This window comes from Oncorhynchus clarkii, chromosome 22 (assembly GCF_045791955.1).
Source record: "Oncorhynchus clarkii lewisi isolate Uvic-CL-2024 chromosome 22, UVic_Ocla_1.0, whole genome shotgun sequence".
NCBI classification, from domain to species: Eukaryota; Metazoa; Chordata; class Actinopteri; order Salmoniformes; family Salmonidae; genus Oncorhynchus; species Oncorhynchus clarkii.
In genome coordinates, this window is record NC_092168.1 from 32,624,933 (window position 1) to 32,643,163 (window position 18,231).

An 18,231-nucleotide genomic window follows, 5' to 3' on the forward strand; every position below is an offset into this window, starting at 1 on the left:
CGTTGTTTTGTTCCATAATGTCCAATACTAGTGTCCAATTAGCTGCATTTGCTAGCACTTTCAGCTCATGTGCCCAAAAGCTGACGCTGGTCCAGGAGAACTCGGACGAAAACTTCAAAAATATATATTCCAGGTCAAATAAACTGGTCAAACTAACTAGAGAATCAATCTTCAGGATGTTATTTTCATATATATCCAATAACGTTCCAACCGGATCATACGTTTTCATCTGCAGCCAAATGGAACGATGATGACACCCACCGACAAATGCGCCACAGGGAAATTGCATTCTGCCAAGACAGTGACTATTTCCCCTCCATTCGGTCAAAGTTCACACCATAAGCTCCATTCCACGTTCCACTGAATGAGGACATCTAGTGGAAGGCGTAGGAAGTGCTACCAGATCCATATCTTATTTGGAAGTGAATAGGCGATGACTTGAAATTAGACATGTATTCAGAATTTAACTTCCTGTTTGGAAGATTGCCTAATTCAAACAGTTTTAGAAACTTCAGAGTGTTTTCTATCCAATAGTAATAATAATATGCATATATTAGCAATCTAGGACAGAGTAGGATGCAGTTCACTATGGGCATGCAATTCATCCAAAGTGAAAATACTGCCCCCTATCCCCAACAGGATTTATAACTAACTAATGGCATAGATAGAATGGTAGAATAACTAATGGCACACATAGAATGGTAGGATAACTAACTAATGGCATAGATAGAATGGTAGAATAACTAATGGCACACATAGAATGGTAGGATAACTAACTAATGGCATACATAGAATGGTAGGATAACTAATGGCATACATAGAATGGTAGAATAACTAATGGCACACATAAAATGGTAGGATAACTAACTAATGGCACACATAGAATGGTAGGATAACTAACTAATGGCATACATAGAATGGTAGGATAACTAATGGCATACATAGAATGGTAGAATAACTAATGGCACACATAGAATGGTAGGATAACGTTAATTGATTCTCTGGCCAAGAACAACTTGCCTCTCGATATACTGTATTTTTGTATTTGTTCTCTCTTCTGTGGAGTCCTGATCTCATGATTCTATGTGAGATGGCAATAGGTAGGCGAGATGGCATCAAATATGTAATGTGGCCTAATATGTTATTATTCTACTGCATGTTAGCTGGCAATAGGTAGGAGAGAGAGCATCAAATATGTAATGTGGCCTTCGTTCAGTCTCCATGTGATTTGGTAGTGGGGATCAGGCGCACGTCGAGGTGTCGGAAGCTTGTTGTTATTTTCTATGTACTGTAGGATGTTTGTCTGACAGCAGCAGTTATGATGAACTATGAATGAATACCATTAAAGACTACTCTAGGAATGTCTTGGTGGTCAAAACTTTCACATGTATTTTTTAGCACAGCCCATGTGATATGTTATCAAATATTTTCCTACCTGGTGTTCTCTGAGCTACAGAGAAACGAGCTGTGTTCTCTCATGTATTATTAGAATAGTCACGTTCACACTGCACACTGCCCAGGGTTAGTGAATGCCTGAGCGAAAGGAGGGTTAGTTTTAACCCAGCGTTAAGGATAGCCCTGGGCTAAGAACATGCAGTGTGAAAAGCACTTTTAAAGGGCCTTTTAACACATACAGTCCACTTAATAACAGAGGGTTCATTCACAAAGAAGGCCCAAGTGGTTCTTCTTTCAGTTTCAATGTGTTTGTGTAACTACAAGAGAAAGCTCTTATAAGCACAAGCAAATCAAATCTACCTGACAGGATGACTCCTTGCTGTCCCCAGTCCACCTGGCCGTGCTGCTGCGCCAGTTTCAACTGACCTGAGCCCTAGGACCATGCCCCAGGACTACCTGACATGATGACTCCTTGCTGTCCCCAGTCCACCTGACCGTGCTGCTACTCCAGTTTGAACTGTTCTGCCTTATTATTATTCGACCATGCTGGTCATTTATGAACATTTGAACATCTTGGCCATGTTCTGTTATAATCTCCACCCGGCACAGCCAGAAGAGGACTGGCCACCTCACATAGCCTGGTTCCTCTCTAGGTTTCTTCCTAGGTTTTGGCCTTTCTAGGGAGTTTTTCCTAGCCACCGTGCTTCTACACCTGCATTGCTTGCTGTTTGGGGTTTTAGGCTGGGTTTCTGTACAGCACTTTGAGATATCAGCTGATGTACGAAGGGCTATGTAAATAAATTTGATTTGATTTGATCAATGGAGGTGATTCATCTTCCATTTCCATGATCCTGGAGTCCTTTACATGTGCTTTGTCCTCACAGTTTATCGTTTGTCATAGTTAATTATACACGCATGCTTTAAGTAAAGTAATAACCTTTGTTCTTTTACCAGTCTGAGTATCTAATATGTCTTTAACACCTATCTCTGGAGATGAGCGTCACCGGGTAGTGAACACTACCAGGCTACCATCTGTCCTCCTTTAAGGTGTTCACTATCTACCCATTCTGCTCTCCACTGACCCTGGGGTGCCGCTTGGCTGTTGGAACCACCTAATGTATTACAGTAGATGGAAGGGAGATCTCTCTCCCACTCTCTCCTCTTTCTCTCTCTCTCTCTCCTCTTTCTCTCTCTCTCTCTCTCTCTCTGTCTCTCTCTCTCTCCGTCTGTCTCTCTCTCTCGCTCTCTCTCTCTCGCTCTCTCCGTCTGTCTCTCTCCGTCTCTCTCTCTCTCTCTCCGTCTGTCTGTCTCTCTATCTCTCCCTCTCTCTCCGTCTGTCTCTCTATCTCTCCAGAACCCGTGCAATACTTAAACATTACTCTCCTGTCTTCTTGTCTTCCAGATGGATCCCGTCCAGAAAGCTGTAATAAACCACACGTTTGGAGTCTCCATCCCTCCGAAGAAAAAACAAGTGATTTCCTGTAACATCTGTCAACTCCGCTTCAACTCAGATGTAAGTACAGTAACGTTACAAGACACTCTCTCGAAGAAAAACAGCATGGTAAAGTGTGTGTGTATACAGTGAGTCTTTGGTTGCCAGGCTAGGACACTTTTCTGGAAGACACCTACTGGTATACTATTGTTACTGACTACTACATTGAGGAGAAAGTTCCGTAGTAAAAATCCTTAAGAAAAAAATATTACATTAAAACAGGATCCAACCCATGAAACAGACGTCTTAGATAAACGTAGATTAGTCTAATTACGTCAGACATATTGTATCTCTGAGATTTGGGATAATAAATAAAATAATATGATGCTCTCTGTGCTGTGAATCCTTTGGGTCAAGCTAAGAGGACATCATATTTGTTTACAAGATGTTTACTACCCATTATTCGTTTCAATAGCCAATCAGTCCACATGCTGTAGTGTAGAATAACAGACGTGCCTGAAATGTTCTTAGGAGCCTTTGTTCCCATTTCAACCAATCAATGGCCAATCCTGAGAGTGTTTCAAACATAGCCGGTGATGCATTGTGTACAAAATGGTTTGTGGTTGTTTTGTAGTGCAGACCAGACTAGTACTGGGCAGGTGGATAGATTTAGACACAATATACCACAGTATGGCCTACTGTGACCAGACTGTTGTACTATGTGGTAGTCTATAGGAAGTGGCCAGACTGTTGTACTATGTGGTAGTCCATAGGAAGTGGTCAGACTGTTGTACTATGTGGTAGTCTATAGGAAGTGACCAGACTGTTGTACTCTGTGGTATTCCATAGGAAGTGGCCAGACTGTTGTACTATGTGGTAGTCCATAGGAAGTGGTCAGACTGTTGTACTATGTGGTAGTCTATAGGAAGTGACCAGACTGTTGTACTCTGTGGTAGTCCATAGGAAGTGGTCAGACTGTTGTACTATGTGGTAGTCTATAGGAAGTGACCAGACTGTTGTACTCTGTGGTAGTCCATAGGAAGTGGTCAGACTGTTGTACTCTGTGGTAGTCTATAGGAAGTGGTCAGACTGTTGTACTCTGTGGTAGTCCATAGGAAGTGGTCAGGCTGTTGTACTCTGCGGTAGTCCATATGAAGAGGCCAGTCGGTTGCAAGCGATTGTGATTGTGTTGAATTGTGTTTTGGAAATAAAGATAGACATGGTTTGTAAAAAGTTGTGGTAATATTTAATTCAGTACAGAAATGTATAGGCAGCTTAACATACCCTGTCCCTCGGCTCGATTTACCCCATACCCAGGGTAAGTTGTGCCAAGAGACCACTTTTTTTGGGACAAGCTATGTAATGTTTACATGAATTCAGATTTTTTTTCCAGGGTCACACAACATCCTGAAATATGTTACGGGTTCGGTCTTATGTAGCAAAATAACAATTTTACATTGGACAAAAGTAGAGACTCAGAGCCAGAAAATGGCATATCATACAGTACAGTTGAGGAACAATGGGAAAGTAGTTCTGCTTTGAAGGTTGATACATTTGTAACCTCTCTTTTGAGAAAATGACCCTTGAATGTTTTGGTAAACCTACTGGAGAGTTCCTCTTTGTCTACACCCATTCAGCATTGTTCACACCCTCTTAACCTTTCTGATCTCCCCATCCCGGATCCGGGATCGTGAATACAGACTCAAGCTCATTACCATAACGCAACGTTAACTATTCATGAAAATCGCAAATGAAATGAAATAAATATGCCATCTCTCAAGCTTAGCCTTTTGTAAACAACACTGTCATCTCAGATTTTCAAAATATGCTTCTCAACCATAGGAAAACAATCATTTGTGTAAAAGTAGCTAGCTAGCGTAGCATTTAGCGTTAGCATTAGCGTTAGCATCCAGCACACAACATTTCAACAAAAACATAAAAGCCTTCAAATAAAATCATTTACCTTTGAAGAACTTCAGATGTTTTCAATGAGGAGACTCTCAGTTAGATAGCAGATGCTCAGTTTTTCCAAAAAGATTCTTTGTGTATTAGAAATAGCTCCGTTTTGTACATCACATTTGGCTACCAAAAAAAAACGAAAATTCAGTCCTCAAAACGCTAACTTTTTTCCAAATTAACTCCATAATATCGACTGAAAACATGGCAAACGTTGTTTAGAATCAATCCTCAAGGTGTTTTTCACATATCTCTTCGATGATATATCGTTCGTGGAAGCATGGTTTCCCCTCTCAATCAAATGGAAAAATACTTGCACATGGCTTTGCGCACCAGTTTCGACGCAGGACACCAGGCGGACACTTGGAAAATGTAGTCTCTTATGGTCAATCTTCCAATGATATGCCTACAAATACGTCACAATGCTGCCGACATCTTGGGGAAACGGCAGAAGGTCTAAGCTTATTCCTGTCGCATTCACAGCCATATAAGGAGACATTAGAAAACAGAGCTTCAGAAATTCTGCTCATTTCCTGTTTGACGTATCATCTTGGTTTCGCCTGTAGAATGAGTTCTGGGGCACTTACAGACAAAATCTTTGCAGATTCTGAAACTTCAGAGTGTTTTCTTTCCAAAACTGGTATAGCATATGCATAGAATATGCATAGTCGAGCATCTTTTCGTGACAAAATATTGCGCTTAAAACGGGAACGTTTTTTATCCAAAAATGAAATAGCGCCCCTAGAGATGCAACTGGTTAAGCCTTATCCTGACCCATCTCTTTAAGGATTCACATGTGAGGCCATGTACTAAACTACCAAAGATTTCAGGACTAAAGGCTGGTTTATTGACAGTTGTCGCATCATGAACATTCTGTTGTCGTCCGACATCAAACTTGTCGTTGTCGTTATGAAAAAGTATAAACACAAAAACTTCAGGCTGCATGACATCAGCAGCCTGGTGGTCAAAAATAGCATAACTAGTGTATTTTAACACCTATAAATCCACCCGTCAATCTAACAACCCAGGCAACAAAAATAAACTTTATAAACAATGTTTTGGTACATTTCGAGCTTGTTAGCTAGCTAGTTCATGTTAAGTTAGCTAGCTAGTTCATGTTAAGTTAGCTGGCTAGTTCATGTTAAGTTAGCTAGCTAGTTCATGTTAAGTTAGCTGGCTAGCCAGTTCAAATAATGACCATATCATATAGCTGAGAACGTCTTTACTTTAGCTCATTTGTCTTCATTATTACAGAAAATAAACTCACAAGAGACTAGTCAAGGATAATATCACCTCTACCTTACCTGACACCCTAGACCCACTTCAATTTGCTTACCGCCCCAATAGATCCACAGACGATGCAATCGCCATCGCACTGCACACTGCCCTATCCCATTTGGACAAGAGGAATACCTATGTAAGAATGCTGTTCATTGACTATAGCTCAGCATTCAACACCATAGTACCCTCCAAGCTCATCATTAAGCTTGAGGCCCTGGGTCTGAACCCTGCCCTGTGCAACCGCCCCCCAGGTGGTGAAGGTAGGAAACAACACCTCCACTTTTCTGATCCTTAACACTGGGGCCCCACAAGGATGCGGGCTTAGCCCCCTCCTGTACTCCCTGTTCACCCATGACTGCGTGGCCCTGGGAGTGTGGTGACAGGAAAATAACCTCTCACCCAACGTCAACAAAACAAAGGAGCTGATAGTGGACTTCAGGAAACAGCAGAGGGAGCACCCTCCTATCCACATTGACGGGACAGTAGTGGAGAAGGTGGAAGGTTTTAAGTTCCTCGGTGTACACATCATGGACAAACTGAAATGGTCCATCCACACAGACAGTGTGGTGAAGAAGGTGCAACAGCGCCTCTTCAACCTCAGGAGGCTGAAGAAATTTGACTTGACCCCTAAAACCCTCACAAACTTTTACAGATGCACAATTGAAAGCATCCTGTCAGGCTGTATCACCACAACCGCCGGGCTCTTTAGAGTGTGGTGCGGTCTGCCCAACGCATCACCGGGGGCAAACTCCCTTCCCTCCAGTACACCTACAGCACACGATGTCACAGGATGGCCAAAAAGATCATCAAGGACAACAACCACCCGAGCCACTGCCTGTTCACCCCGCTATCATCCAGAAGGCGAGGCCAGTACAGGTGCATCAAAGCTGGGACCTAGAGACTTCTATCTCAAGGCTTCTATCTCAAGGCCATCAGACTGTTAAATAGCCATCACTAGCACATTAGAGACTGCTGCCCTATATACAAAGACTTGAAATCACTGGCCACTTTAATAATGGAACACAAGTCACTTTAAAAATGTTTACATATTTTGCATTACTCATCTCATATGTATACACTGTATTCTATCCTATTCTACTGTATCTTAGTCTATACCGCTCTGATATAGCTCGCCCAAATATTTATATATTCTTAATTCCATTCGTTCACTTTAGATTTGTGTGTATTGTGAAATTGTTAGATGTTACTTATAAGATATTACTGCACTGTTAGAGCTAGAAACACAAGCATTTCGCATTAACATCTTCTAAACATGTGTATGTGACAAATAACATTTGATTTGATTTGAAGGCGAGCCAACTACCGGAAATAGCTTACGGTTGTGACTATGACGAAATTAAAGCAGGGCTTCTACCAGAGAATTTTAGAACTTGGACACTGTCTCGTTGACCTAGCGTTATATCCTAATTTGACTTTGGTGCAGGTCATGTTGTTCTTCACATTACCATCTCTGGTAAACACATACTATATCAAATAAAATCAACGATGATTTGTCACATGCACAGGATACAGAAGGTGTAGTGAAATGGTTACTTGCATAGTGTAGTATTTTGTTTAGACATGTAACTGGCTAGCTAAACAATGAACCATAATTCCAACTCATAACGTTACTACCCTGCGTGAATCTGCAAGTAGCTAACCAACCAGGTTCACTGTTAGCTAGACTATAACCAGCAATGCAAATGGCTCTGAGATATGAATAATATTACTACACAGATCATACACGTAGTGTTAGCTAGCGAGCCAGCCAGCTAACGTTAGCTAGCTAGCTAACAGTACGCTTTAACTTGAAATGAAAAATGAATTTCTGACAAAATTAGAAACGTATAATATCTGAAAATGTAGCTAGCTTGACTATCTTATCCGTATACATGATGTATACGTCTCCCTCTCTGTCACAGATGCCATGGTTGCCCTTAGTTTGAAGATGTAATCCGGACACAAGTGTTTTATACAACAGCCTTCTGTGTGTTCTCTTTTAGACTCCCTCTGCAAATGTGCAATCAAACACAATAATTTTCTCCATATCCTTAGCTATCATACTCTAATTCCACCTGGCATTCCACTGATTTCAAAACTCAGTCATCCAGAAAGTGGAGAGCAACACTTTTGCAGTTCTTCTACATGATATCTTTCAAAAAAGCTGGGTTAGAAAGGATAGAAGTGTGCTACATGGCAGACCAATCCAAACTCATCTTTCTGCATGTCCAGTCCATCCATTATGTCAGCCAATCATGTCTAGCCGGAAGGTTCCTGTCTTTTTCTGTGGCTAAACCAACTAGGCTCGTAGTTTAACAATTGTATTCATATTTAGAGATGGCATACAAGTTTGTTATTAAGGCACATGCAAGTTCGCATGTTCCAGAAGGCATTTCTGCTAAAAAACACATTTCGATAAATTAAAAGTTTACGTTCAAATTCCACTCCTGTGAAGTAGTGACATGCGACATATGCCTAGTTTCCTAAAAAAGAGTCACATGTATGTAGATATCTTTGTTGGAAAGAATACAATATTTACTCTGTAGTACCCAATAGGGAAAGTTTTGGAGACCAAATTGTACAGGTGGACTACTTTGTAGTATTTGGTGACAGACGAAACATTATAATATACTAACTATCCAGACCAATGGAGATATGGTTCTGGGTGCTAAGATTACCAACTGTGTGGCCAGTCTATTGTGGTCTGTTCTCCCCATAAGGAAGTGGTAATTACTTCCTGTATTGCTGTGTTGTTCTCTCTCTGCTGGCCTTTTGTGACAGACGAAACATTGTAATATACTAACTGTCCAGACCAAAGGAGATATGGTTCTGGGTGCTGAGATTACCAACTGTGTGGCCAGTCTATTGTGGTCTGTTTTCTCCCATAAGGAAGTGGTAATTACTTCCTGTGTTGTTGTGATGTTCTCTCTCTGCTGGCCTTGATTAAGGCATTATAATAGGAGATAAATTATGTTGGGTTGGCAGAGAGCCCAGTCTGATACAGGGGTCCTACTGTGAGGAGTAATTGAGGAAAGATTTCTCCAATGGCACCCTATTCCCTATAAAGTACACTACTTTTGACCAGGGCCCATAGGGCTCTGGATAAAAGTAGTGCACTGGAATAGAGTACCATTTCAGACTCAGCTTTTTATCACCAGGGTTTGTTGTTTATCTTCTGTTGTGTTCTAGATCTAGATTGTAAGCAAACAGGAACAATTGTTGGCACGTTCTTTCCATCACGATCCCTAAACCACTGAAAGCTCCTGGATGTTTGAGAAACACATACTCTAGCTAGACATAATCACATTGCTAGAGGGACTCAAGGTGTTCTTCCTCTCCCTCCCGTTGTTGTCCCCAGCTGGGTGTAATTGCTTGATTGTTATGGACTGTGAAACTCTCCTTTTCCAACAGAGATGACTGTGGGAGATTAAAGTTGTGGCCACTTCTACTTATTTTCTTTCCCAGTACCAAGGAAGAGAGGAAAAAATATTTAATTTGTCATGATAACGTAAAGCGTTCTGTTCTCAAGATAAGTATTAAAGAATGCTTTCAAGAGAAGCAAACCATCTCTCTCTGTCAGTCTGCCTCTCTCTCTCTATCTGCTCTCTCTCTGTCTGGAAGAGTTCACGGGGGGTGAAGCCTGAAATATCAAAGAAGTTGCTGCTAACAAATGTTTTTGATGCTAATCCTGGTTGCATGTATCCTCCGTATTGTGATCCATGCAGGGAGAAAGGCCTGTCTCTACCAGTCTCCTCTCTGTCTCTACCAGTCTCCTTCCTCTCCTCTCTGTTTGGAGACTGTCACAGTTGCATCCCAAATGGCACCCTATTCCATACACAGTGCACTACCTTTGACCAGAGCCCTATGCGCTCTATAGGCCCTGGTCAAAAGTAGGGCACTATATAGGGAAAAGGGTGCCATTGTCTAAAGACTATCAAAGTCACTCTGAAGCCACTCACCACCCCCTTAACACGAAGAGAAGGCCCTGTTGAAGTGTCCGAGAGATTTGGCCCTGTGTCACCAACCCTGACACATTTGATATTACATTCCTTCATCTTCTGTCAAACTCACACAACTCTCTATACTGTATAAAGGCACGGCAGACCTGTTCTTGCTATTCTTTTGTTGGTCATAACACACAGAAAGGATTTTTACGGCCCAGTACTCCAGGAGATATACGTCATCGCACACTGGAGGAAATAGAAAGTGCTTTAAGTAAGCCTGGACTGTCTCGCTAATGGCACCCTATTCCTATGGGCCCTGGTCGAAAATAGTACACTATAAATGGAAAATGTTGCCATTTGTGACACTCACTTGGATTAGAAATCATTTGGATTAGAAAAAACTAAGTGGCTTAAAGGAAACATGATTACTCATAATGTATTTTACTTTGAGCATTATGCCCTCTTAGCACTGTCACTCTGGTGCTTGTCTGCCTTGTTGTTAATGCAGTGCAGGAAAGACATCCCACTGGGCCCAAACTGGTTAAATCTATGTCAGCATGCAAAGGTCAAAGGTCTGTGGAGATTTCACAATTGCTATAATAATGTGCAGAATCTAAAACAGCATTGATCCCTTACACTACGTACTTTTAATCTAATTTCAACTGCAATTTTGGTCATTTGGTTGTGTTATTAGGTGAAGCACGGTGATAACACATTAAGTTGTTGTATAAATACAAAATATCTGACATTGTATTTCCATTTTAACTTTGTTGTGCTTTTAAATGGTTTAAAGTGCAGTGATAACACTTCTTGCTGTTGTGTTTTTGATTGGGTGAATAAAGGTTGAAATCTCATTGATCAACGTCTCAACTAAATTATACCTACATTTCCTGGTTGAAATTACGTGGTGTGTCCAGACAGGGCTCATTAAAGCACTGATGCCTTTCCATCCCCGTCCCCATCCTGCTGCTGCTGTGAATGTAAAACTGAAGACTGCTGTAGCTGCTCTGTGCCATCCAATTCAGGAGTCAGATGAGAGAGTGGAGAGGAGAGGAGGGGAGGGAGGGAGGGAGGGAGGGAGGGAGGGAGGGAGGGAGGGAGGGAGGGAGGGGACGCCTGTCGATCTTAGCACTCGCTTAATGAGATTCTAATGAAGTTTCAAGTGCTGAACAATTTCTTATAGAGGCTTTGTCTGCCGCTCAGGAGGAGCAATAGTAGGTGTCCCAAATGGCACTTTATTTCCTATAGTGTACTACTTTTGATTGGGCCGTGTCAAAAGTAGTGCATTATATAGTGAATAGAGTGCCACTTGGGACACAGACATAGAAATAGAATGAGTGAACAGCTGTTAAATATACAATACTGTATACCGGAAGGCCTGTAGCTAGGTGACAACACTGTAAGCATGGTAAGCACTCCGCACTGCAAATAAAATGAGCTCACTAGATAACCGATCACCTTCTCCCGAGGATGTGACTAACAACCTAATAAAAGATTTAGCTGCCCTCGAGATTTCTCACAGCAATGTTCGCTTATGTGGACAATGCCATAATCCCTGCTGCTGAGTATATATGAGTAAAGTCATCATTAAAGATGAAGAGTAAACCAATCTGACAGTTTTTTTTATTGCTTAAATGGAAAGGAATTTAGAATGGCCTCCTTCTTTAAACCCAATTTATTCAAGATACATTATTGCCCTTGTGATAAGGGTAAATTGCACAACGTTTACAGTGTGGTAGCTATCTCTCTGATGTTGGATAGGCTTTAAGTGGAATGCCATTCTAATTTACAGAGTCTTGCAAGTTGCTACCATTTAAGCAATTCTTTTGACCCAGAGTACACGACTCAAAATTGGTTTTATTGCATTTCCATACCAGCATGGTTGGCCCTTATATATTGACTGTGAAAGAGCATTCAAGTCAACGTCTGTGTTACTTAACATCCTCAATCAGAACCTTTTAACAGCCAGCAGTTTAGACTGTGTCCCAAATGGCACCCTATTCCCCACATAGTGCACCAACTACCATAGGGCCCTGGTCAAAAGTAGTAATCTTTATAGGGAATAGGGTGCCATTTGGGACAAAACCTTAGAGATTAATCATATTAGTTAAAACTTCTTAGGGCTGCAATCCCATTAACGTGATCGATATGACAACAGCCAGTGAAAGTGCAGGGTGCCAAATTCAAACAACAGAAATCTCATAATTAAAATTCATTATACAGTATTTTGTACCGTTTTAAAGGTAATCTTGTTGTTAATCCCACCACAGTGTCCGATTTCAAATAGGCTTTACAGCGAAAGCACCAGAAACAATTATGTTAGGTCACGACCAACTCACAGAAAAATTCTGCCATTTTTCCAGCCAAAGAGAGGAGTCACAAAAAGCACAAATAGAGATAAAATGAATCACTAACCTTTGATGATCTTCATCAGATGACACTCATAGGACTTCATGTTACACAATACATGTATGTTTTTTTTGATAAAGTTCATATTTATATAAATAAATCTCAGTATACATTGGAGCGTTACGTTCACTAGTTCCAAAAACATCTGGTGATATTGCAGAGAGCGATCTAGAAGAAAAAGAAACGCACACCTATTAAGATATTGCAGAGAGCCACAAAATTTAACAGAAATACTCATTATAAATGTCTATAAATACAATTGTTAGACATGGAAATATAGATATACCTCTCCTTAATGCAACCGCTGTGTCAGATTTCAAAACAACTTTACGGAAAAAGCAAACCATGCAATAATCTGAGACGTCGCTCAGAAAAAAGAAATTCTGCCATGTTGGAGTCAAAAGAAATCAGAAATAACATTATAAATATTTCCTTACCTTTGATGATCTTCATCAGAATGCACTCCCAGGAATCCCAGTTCCACATTAAATGTTTGATTTAGTTTGATAATGTTCATTATTTATGTCCAAGTAGCTACTTTTGTTTAAGTTATATTACAGGTCGTAGAAACATTTAAAACTAAGTATAGAATCAATCTTTAGGATGTTTTTATCATAAATCTTCAATAACGTTCCAACCGGAGAATTCCTTTGTCTGTAGAAAAGCCATGGAACGCAGGTCGCTATCATGTGAAATGCACGTGACCAGGACCTGGCTCTCTGCCAGACCACTGACTCAAAGAGCTCTCATCCGGCCCAACATCACAGTAGAAGCCTCATTCAAGTTTCTAAAGACGGTTGACATCTAGTGGAAGCCTTAGGAAGTGCAACATAACCAATATCCCACTGTGTATTCAATAGGGGCTGGATTGAAAATCGACCAACCTCAGATTTCCCACTTCCTGTTTGGATTTCTTCTCAGGTTTTTTGCCTGCCATATGAGTTATGTTATACTCACAGACATCATTCAAACAGTTTTAGAAACTTCAGAGTGTTTTCTATCCAATACTAATAATAATATGCATATATTAGCAACTGGGACTGAGGAGCAGGCCGTTTACTCTGGGCACCTTTCATCCAAGCTACTCAATACTGCCCCTGCAGCCATAAGAAGTTAAAGGCTTCTGATTAATGCCTGTCCAGCAGTGGTTTATGTCCAGCCTCAATAAAATAAATGTCTCTATTTATAATGCATTAATCATTTTAAATATGTAATTATGCTTCAGGCTAAACCCACAGGCAAACTAACAGGTCCATAAAATGTGTTTTTTTAATTAAAACTTAATCTCAGTTTCTTCCCACTGTGAAAAAGAGCTTTTCGATGTGCTCTTTTGCAATATAAAAAAACTTTCACAGATGGCTATTGGCTACCAGACATACCAACTGCAATCATTCTCAAAGATCTTGATGAAATAACTCTCCCGACATTCACCAGTATATTTATCCAATGCCTATCCCCTTCCACTGTTATTTATTAAACTATCAGCTTTTTAACTCATTGTTGAAGAATGTCGAGAGAGAGAGAGAGAGAGAGAGACAGAGAGAGAGAGAGAGAGACAGAGAGAGAGAGAGAGAGACAGAGAGAGAGAGAGAGAGACAGAGAGAGAGAGAGAGAGAGAGAGAGAGAGAGAGAGGAGAGAGAGAGAGAGAGAGAGAGAGAGAGAGAGAGAGAGAGAGAGAGAGACAGAGAGAGAGAGAGAGAGAGAGAGAGAGAGAGAGAGGGAGAGAGAGAGAGAGAGAGAGAGAGAGAGAGAGAGAGAGAGACAGAGAGAGAGAGAGAGAGGGAGGGAGAGAGAGAGAGAGAGAGAGAGACAGAGAGAGAGAGAGAGAGAGAGAGAGAGAGAGAGAGAGAGAGAGAGAGAGAGAGAGAGAGAGAGAGAGAGAGAGACAGAGAGAGAGAGAGAGACAGAGAGAGAGAGAGAGAGAGAGAGAGAGAGAGAGAGAGAGAGAGAGAGAGAGAGAGAGAGAGAGAGAATATCATCTGCCCTGTATGTTTGAAGTCAGGCCAATATTGGATTGATACAGCTCGGAGGGCTGCAGGCTCTATCCTCAACCATTTTGCGTTCAATTGAAGAGAGAGACATCTCATTCAGATGAAAGCAAAGCCAGCAGGCACTGTGAGGAAGCAAGCTTTTTCCTCAGAAGCCATGTCATTTTAGGTTAGCTGTGGTGTCAACACTCAGTGGCTATGTGTGTGTGTGGGGTTCTCACACACACGTGTGTGTGTGTGTGTGTGTGTGTGTGTGTGTGTGTGTGTGTGTGTGTGTGTGTGTGTGTGTGTGTGTGTGTGTGTGTGTGTGTGTGTGTGTGTGTGTGTGGTGTGCTCCGCAAGCACATGTTTGTGTGTAAGCTGTGTGCGCACACGCGCATGTGTCTATATATGATCCAGCTGAGCTAAGTTCCCTAGTTTAGAGGAAACTCCATGTGAACCATACCTGAGATGGCAGATATGAAACAAACACAAACACAACCTGCTTTCCTCATTAAAGCTTAATGATGTTGTAGTATGAGAAGTGTAGATAAGACTGAAAGGTGGCCGGTCCTCAATGGCTTCATTAAAGTGGAGCTCTACTACACCCCTTAAAGTAGTTGTGCTCAAGTCAGGGTCTTTTTTGGAGAAGAAGGAGATGTTTTTCTGGGATAAAGATTATTAGATACAGGGCCTTCAGAAAGTATTCATACCCCTTGACTTTTTCCTACTTTTGTTATTACAGCCTGAATTTAAAATTGATTATGTTCTTTTTTACGTGTTCCTATCCAATAGCTTTTTCTCTTTTTTTTTTCTTTGCGTTGTTCGTAACTTATTTTTCAACTTATTTTGTCCATAAAGTTGCTGTTATCGTCTCTTATGACTGAAAATTATTTCTGGACATCAGAACTGTGATTACTCACCACGGACTGGCAGAATCCTTTTTTTCCTTTAACAGCCCGATGAGCCCGATGTGAATGACATACTGCTTTTGCCAGGAACAGGCCCAGATCCCTGTCATGTGCATGAAGAGAAGGTGGAGAAAAAGGGTCCGGAGGGCGGGCTGCCTTCTGAGAATTCGTAGGCAACTGAATTAACCCCCACTGCCCTCCATTCTGCTAGCAAACTTGCAATCGTTGGAAAATAAAAATCGATGATCTACGAGGAAGATTAAAATACCAAAGGAATATTCAAAACTGTAATATCGTATGCTTCACGGAGTCGTGGCTGAACGACGACATTATCAACATACAGCTGGCTGGTTATACGCTGTATCGGCAGGATAGAACAGTGGCGTCTGGTAAGACAAGGGGCGGCGGACTATGTATTTTTGTAAATAACAGCTGTTGCACGATATTTAAGGAAGTCTCAAGGTTTTGCTCGCCTGAGGTAGAGTATCTCATGATAAGCTGTAGACCACACTATGTACCAAGAGAGTTTTAATCAGAATTTTTTTGTAGCTGTCTACATACCACCACAGACTGAGGCTGGCACTAAGACCACACTCAATGAGCTGTATTCCACCATAAGCAAACAGGAAAATGCTCACCCAAAAGTGGCGCTCCTAGTGGCCGGGGACTTTAATGCAGGGAAACTTAAATCGGTCTTACCAAATTTCTATCACCGTGTTAAATGTACAACCAGAGGGAAAAAAACTCTGGATCACCTTTACTCCACACACAGAGACGCATACAAAGCTCTCCCTCGCCCTCCATTTGGCAAATCTGACCATAATTCTATCCACCTGAATCCTGCTTACAAGCAAAAATTTAAACAGGATGCACCAGTGACTCGATCTAAAAAAAAAGTGGTCAGAGGAAGCAGATGCTAAGCTACAGGACTTTTTTCCTAGCACAGACTGGAATATGTTCCGGGATTCCTCCGATGGCATTGAGGAGTACACCACATCAGTCATTGGCTTCATCAATAAGTGCATCGATGATGTCGTCCCCACAGTGACCCTACATACATACCCCAACCAGAAGCCATTGATTACAGGCAACATCCTCACTGAGCTAAAGACTAGAGCTGCCGCTTTCAAGGAGCGGGACTCTAACCCGGAAGCTTATAAGAAATCCCAATATGCTCTCCGACGAACCATCAAACAGGCAAAGCATCAATACAGGACTAAGATCGAATTGTACTATACCGGCTCTGACGCTCGTCAGATGTGGCAGGGCTTGCAAACCATTGCAGACTACAATGGGAAGCACAGCCGAAAGCTGCCCAGTGACACGAGCCTACCAGACGAGCTAAACTACTTCTATGCTCGCTTCGAGGCAAATAACACTGAAACATGCATGAGAACACCAGCTATACTGGAAAACTGTGTGATCACGCTCTCCACAGCCGATATGAGTAAGACCTTTAAACAGGTCAACATTCACAAGGCCGCAGGGCCAGACGGATTACCAGGACGTGTTTCTGCGAGCATGTGCTGACCAACTGGCAAGTGTCTTCCCTGGCATTTTCAACCTCTCCCTGTCAGAGTCTGTAATATCAACATGTTTAAAGCAGACCACCATAGTCCCTGTGCCCAAGGACACTAAGGTAACCTGCCTAAATGACTACTGACCAGTGGCACTCACGTCTGTAGCCATGAAGTGCTTTGAAAGGCTGGCCATGGCTCAATTCAACCTCATTATCATAGAAACCCTAGATCCACTCCAAGTGGCATACCACAACAGATCCACAGATGATGCAATCTCTATTGCACTCAACAATGCCCTTTCCCACCTGGACAAAAGGAACACCTATGTGAGAATGCTATTCATTGACTACAGCTCAGCGTTCAACACCATAGTGCCCTCAAAGCTCATCAATAAGCTAAGGACCCTGTGACTAAACACCTCCCTCTGCAACTGGATCCTGGACTTCCTGACGGGCCGCCCCCAGGTGGTAAGGGTAGGTAACAACACATCCGCTACACTGATCCTCAGAGGTGCGTGCTCAGTCCCCTCCTGTACTCTCTGTTCACTCATGACTGCACAGCCAGGCACCAACACCATCGACTCCAACACCATCATTAAGTTTGCAGACGACACAACAGTGGTAGGCCTGATCACAGACAACGACGACACAGCCTATAGGGAGGAGGTCAGAGACCTGGTAGTGTGGTTCCAGGACAACAACCTCTCCCTCAACGTGATCAAGACTAAGGAGATGATTGTGGGCTACAGGAAAAAGAGGACCGAGCACATCCCCATTCTCATCGACGGGGCTGCGTGGAGCAGGTTGAGAGCTTCAAGATCCTTGGTGTCCACATCACCAACAAACAACATGGTCCAAGCACACCAATACAGTTGTAAAGAGGGCATGATAAAACCTATTCCCCCTCAGGAGACTGAAAAGATTTGGCATGGATCCTCAGATCCTCAAAAGGTTCTACAGCTGCACCATTGAGAGCATCCTGACGGGTTGCATCTCACTGCCTGGTATGGCAACTGCTCGGCCTCTGACCGCAAGGCACTACAGAGGGTAGTGCGTACGGCCCAGTACATCACTGGGGCAAAGCTTCCTGTCATCCAGGACCTCTATACCAGGCAGTGTCAGAGGAAGCCGCTAAAAATTGTCAAAGACTCCAGCCACCCTAGTCATAGACTGTTCTCTCTGCTACCGCATGACAAGCGGTACAGGAAGCTTCTAAACAGCTTCTACCCCCAATCACATGATTTCAAGTGAAATTTCACATGCAAAATCATGTGAAACATGTTTTCAAACACTTCACGTGCAGTTCCATGCTATCACATGTGTAGTTCCATGTAACTTCACATAAGATTAAGTGATCACATAAAACATTTTTTTTGGAACAATTCACGTGATCACATGTAAAAAATGAATGAGGTT

At 42.1% G+C, this 18,231-nt stretch overlaps 1 protein-coding gene across 3 annotated transcripts in view; it reads left to right on the top strand.

Annotated features, from left to right (window-relative positions):
• Nucleotides 1-18,231, top strand: part of LOC139380798 (zinc finger protein 385B-like) — a 168,798-nt gene that overhangs the window by 131,331 nt on the left and 19,236 nt on the right. For all 3 annotated transcript variants that reach the window (XM_071123831.1, XM_071123832.1, XM_071123833.1), the window contains one exon: nucleotides 2,798-2,908. In XM_071123831.1, the coding sequence (XP_070979932.1) occupies nucleotides 2,798-2,908 (111 nt within the window). The remainder of the gene's footprint in view (nucleotides 1-2,797; nucleotides 2,909-18,231) is intronic.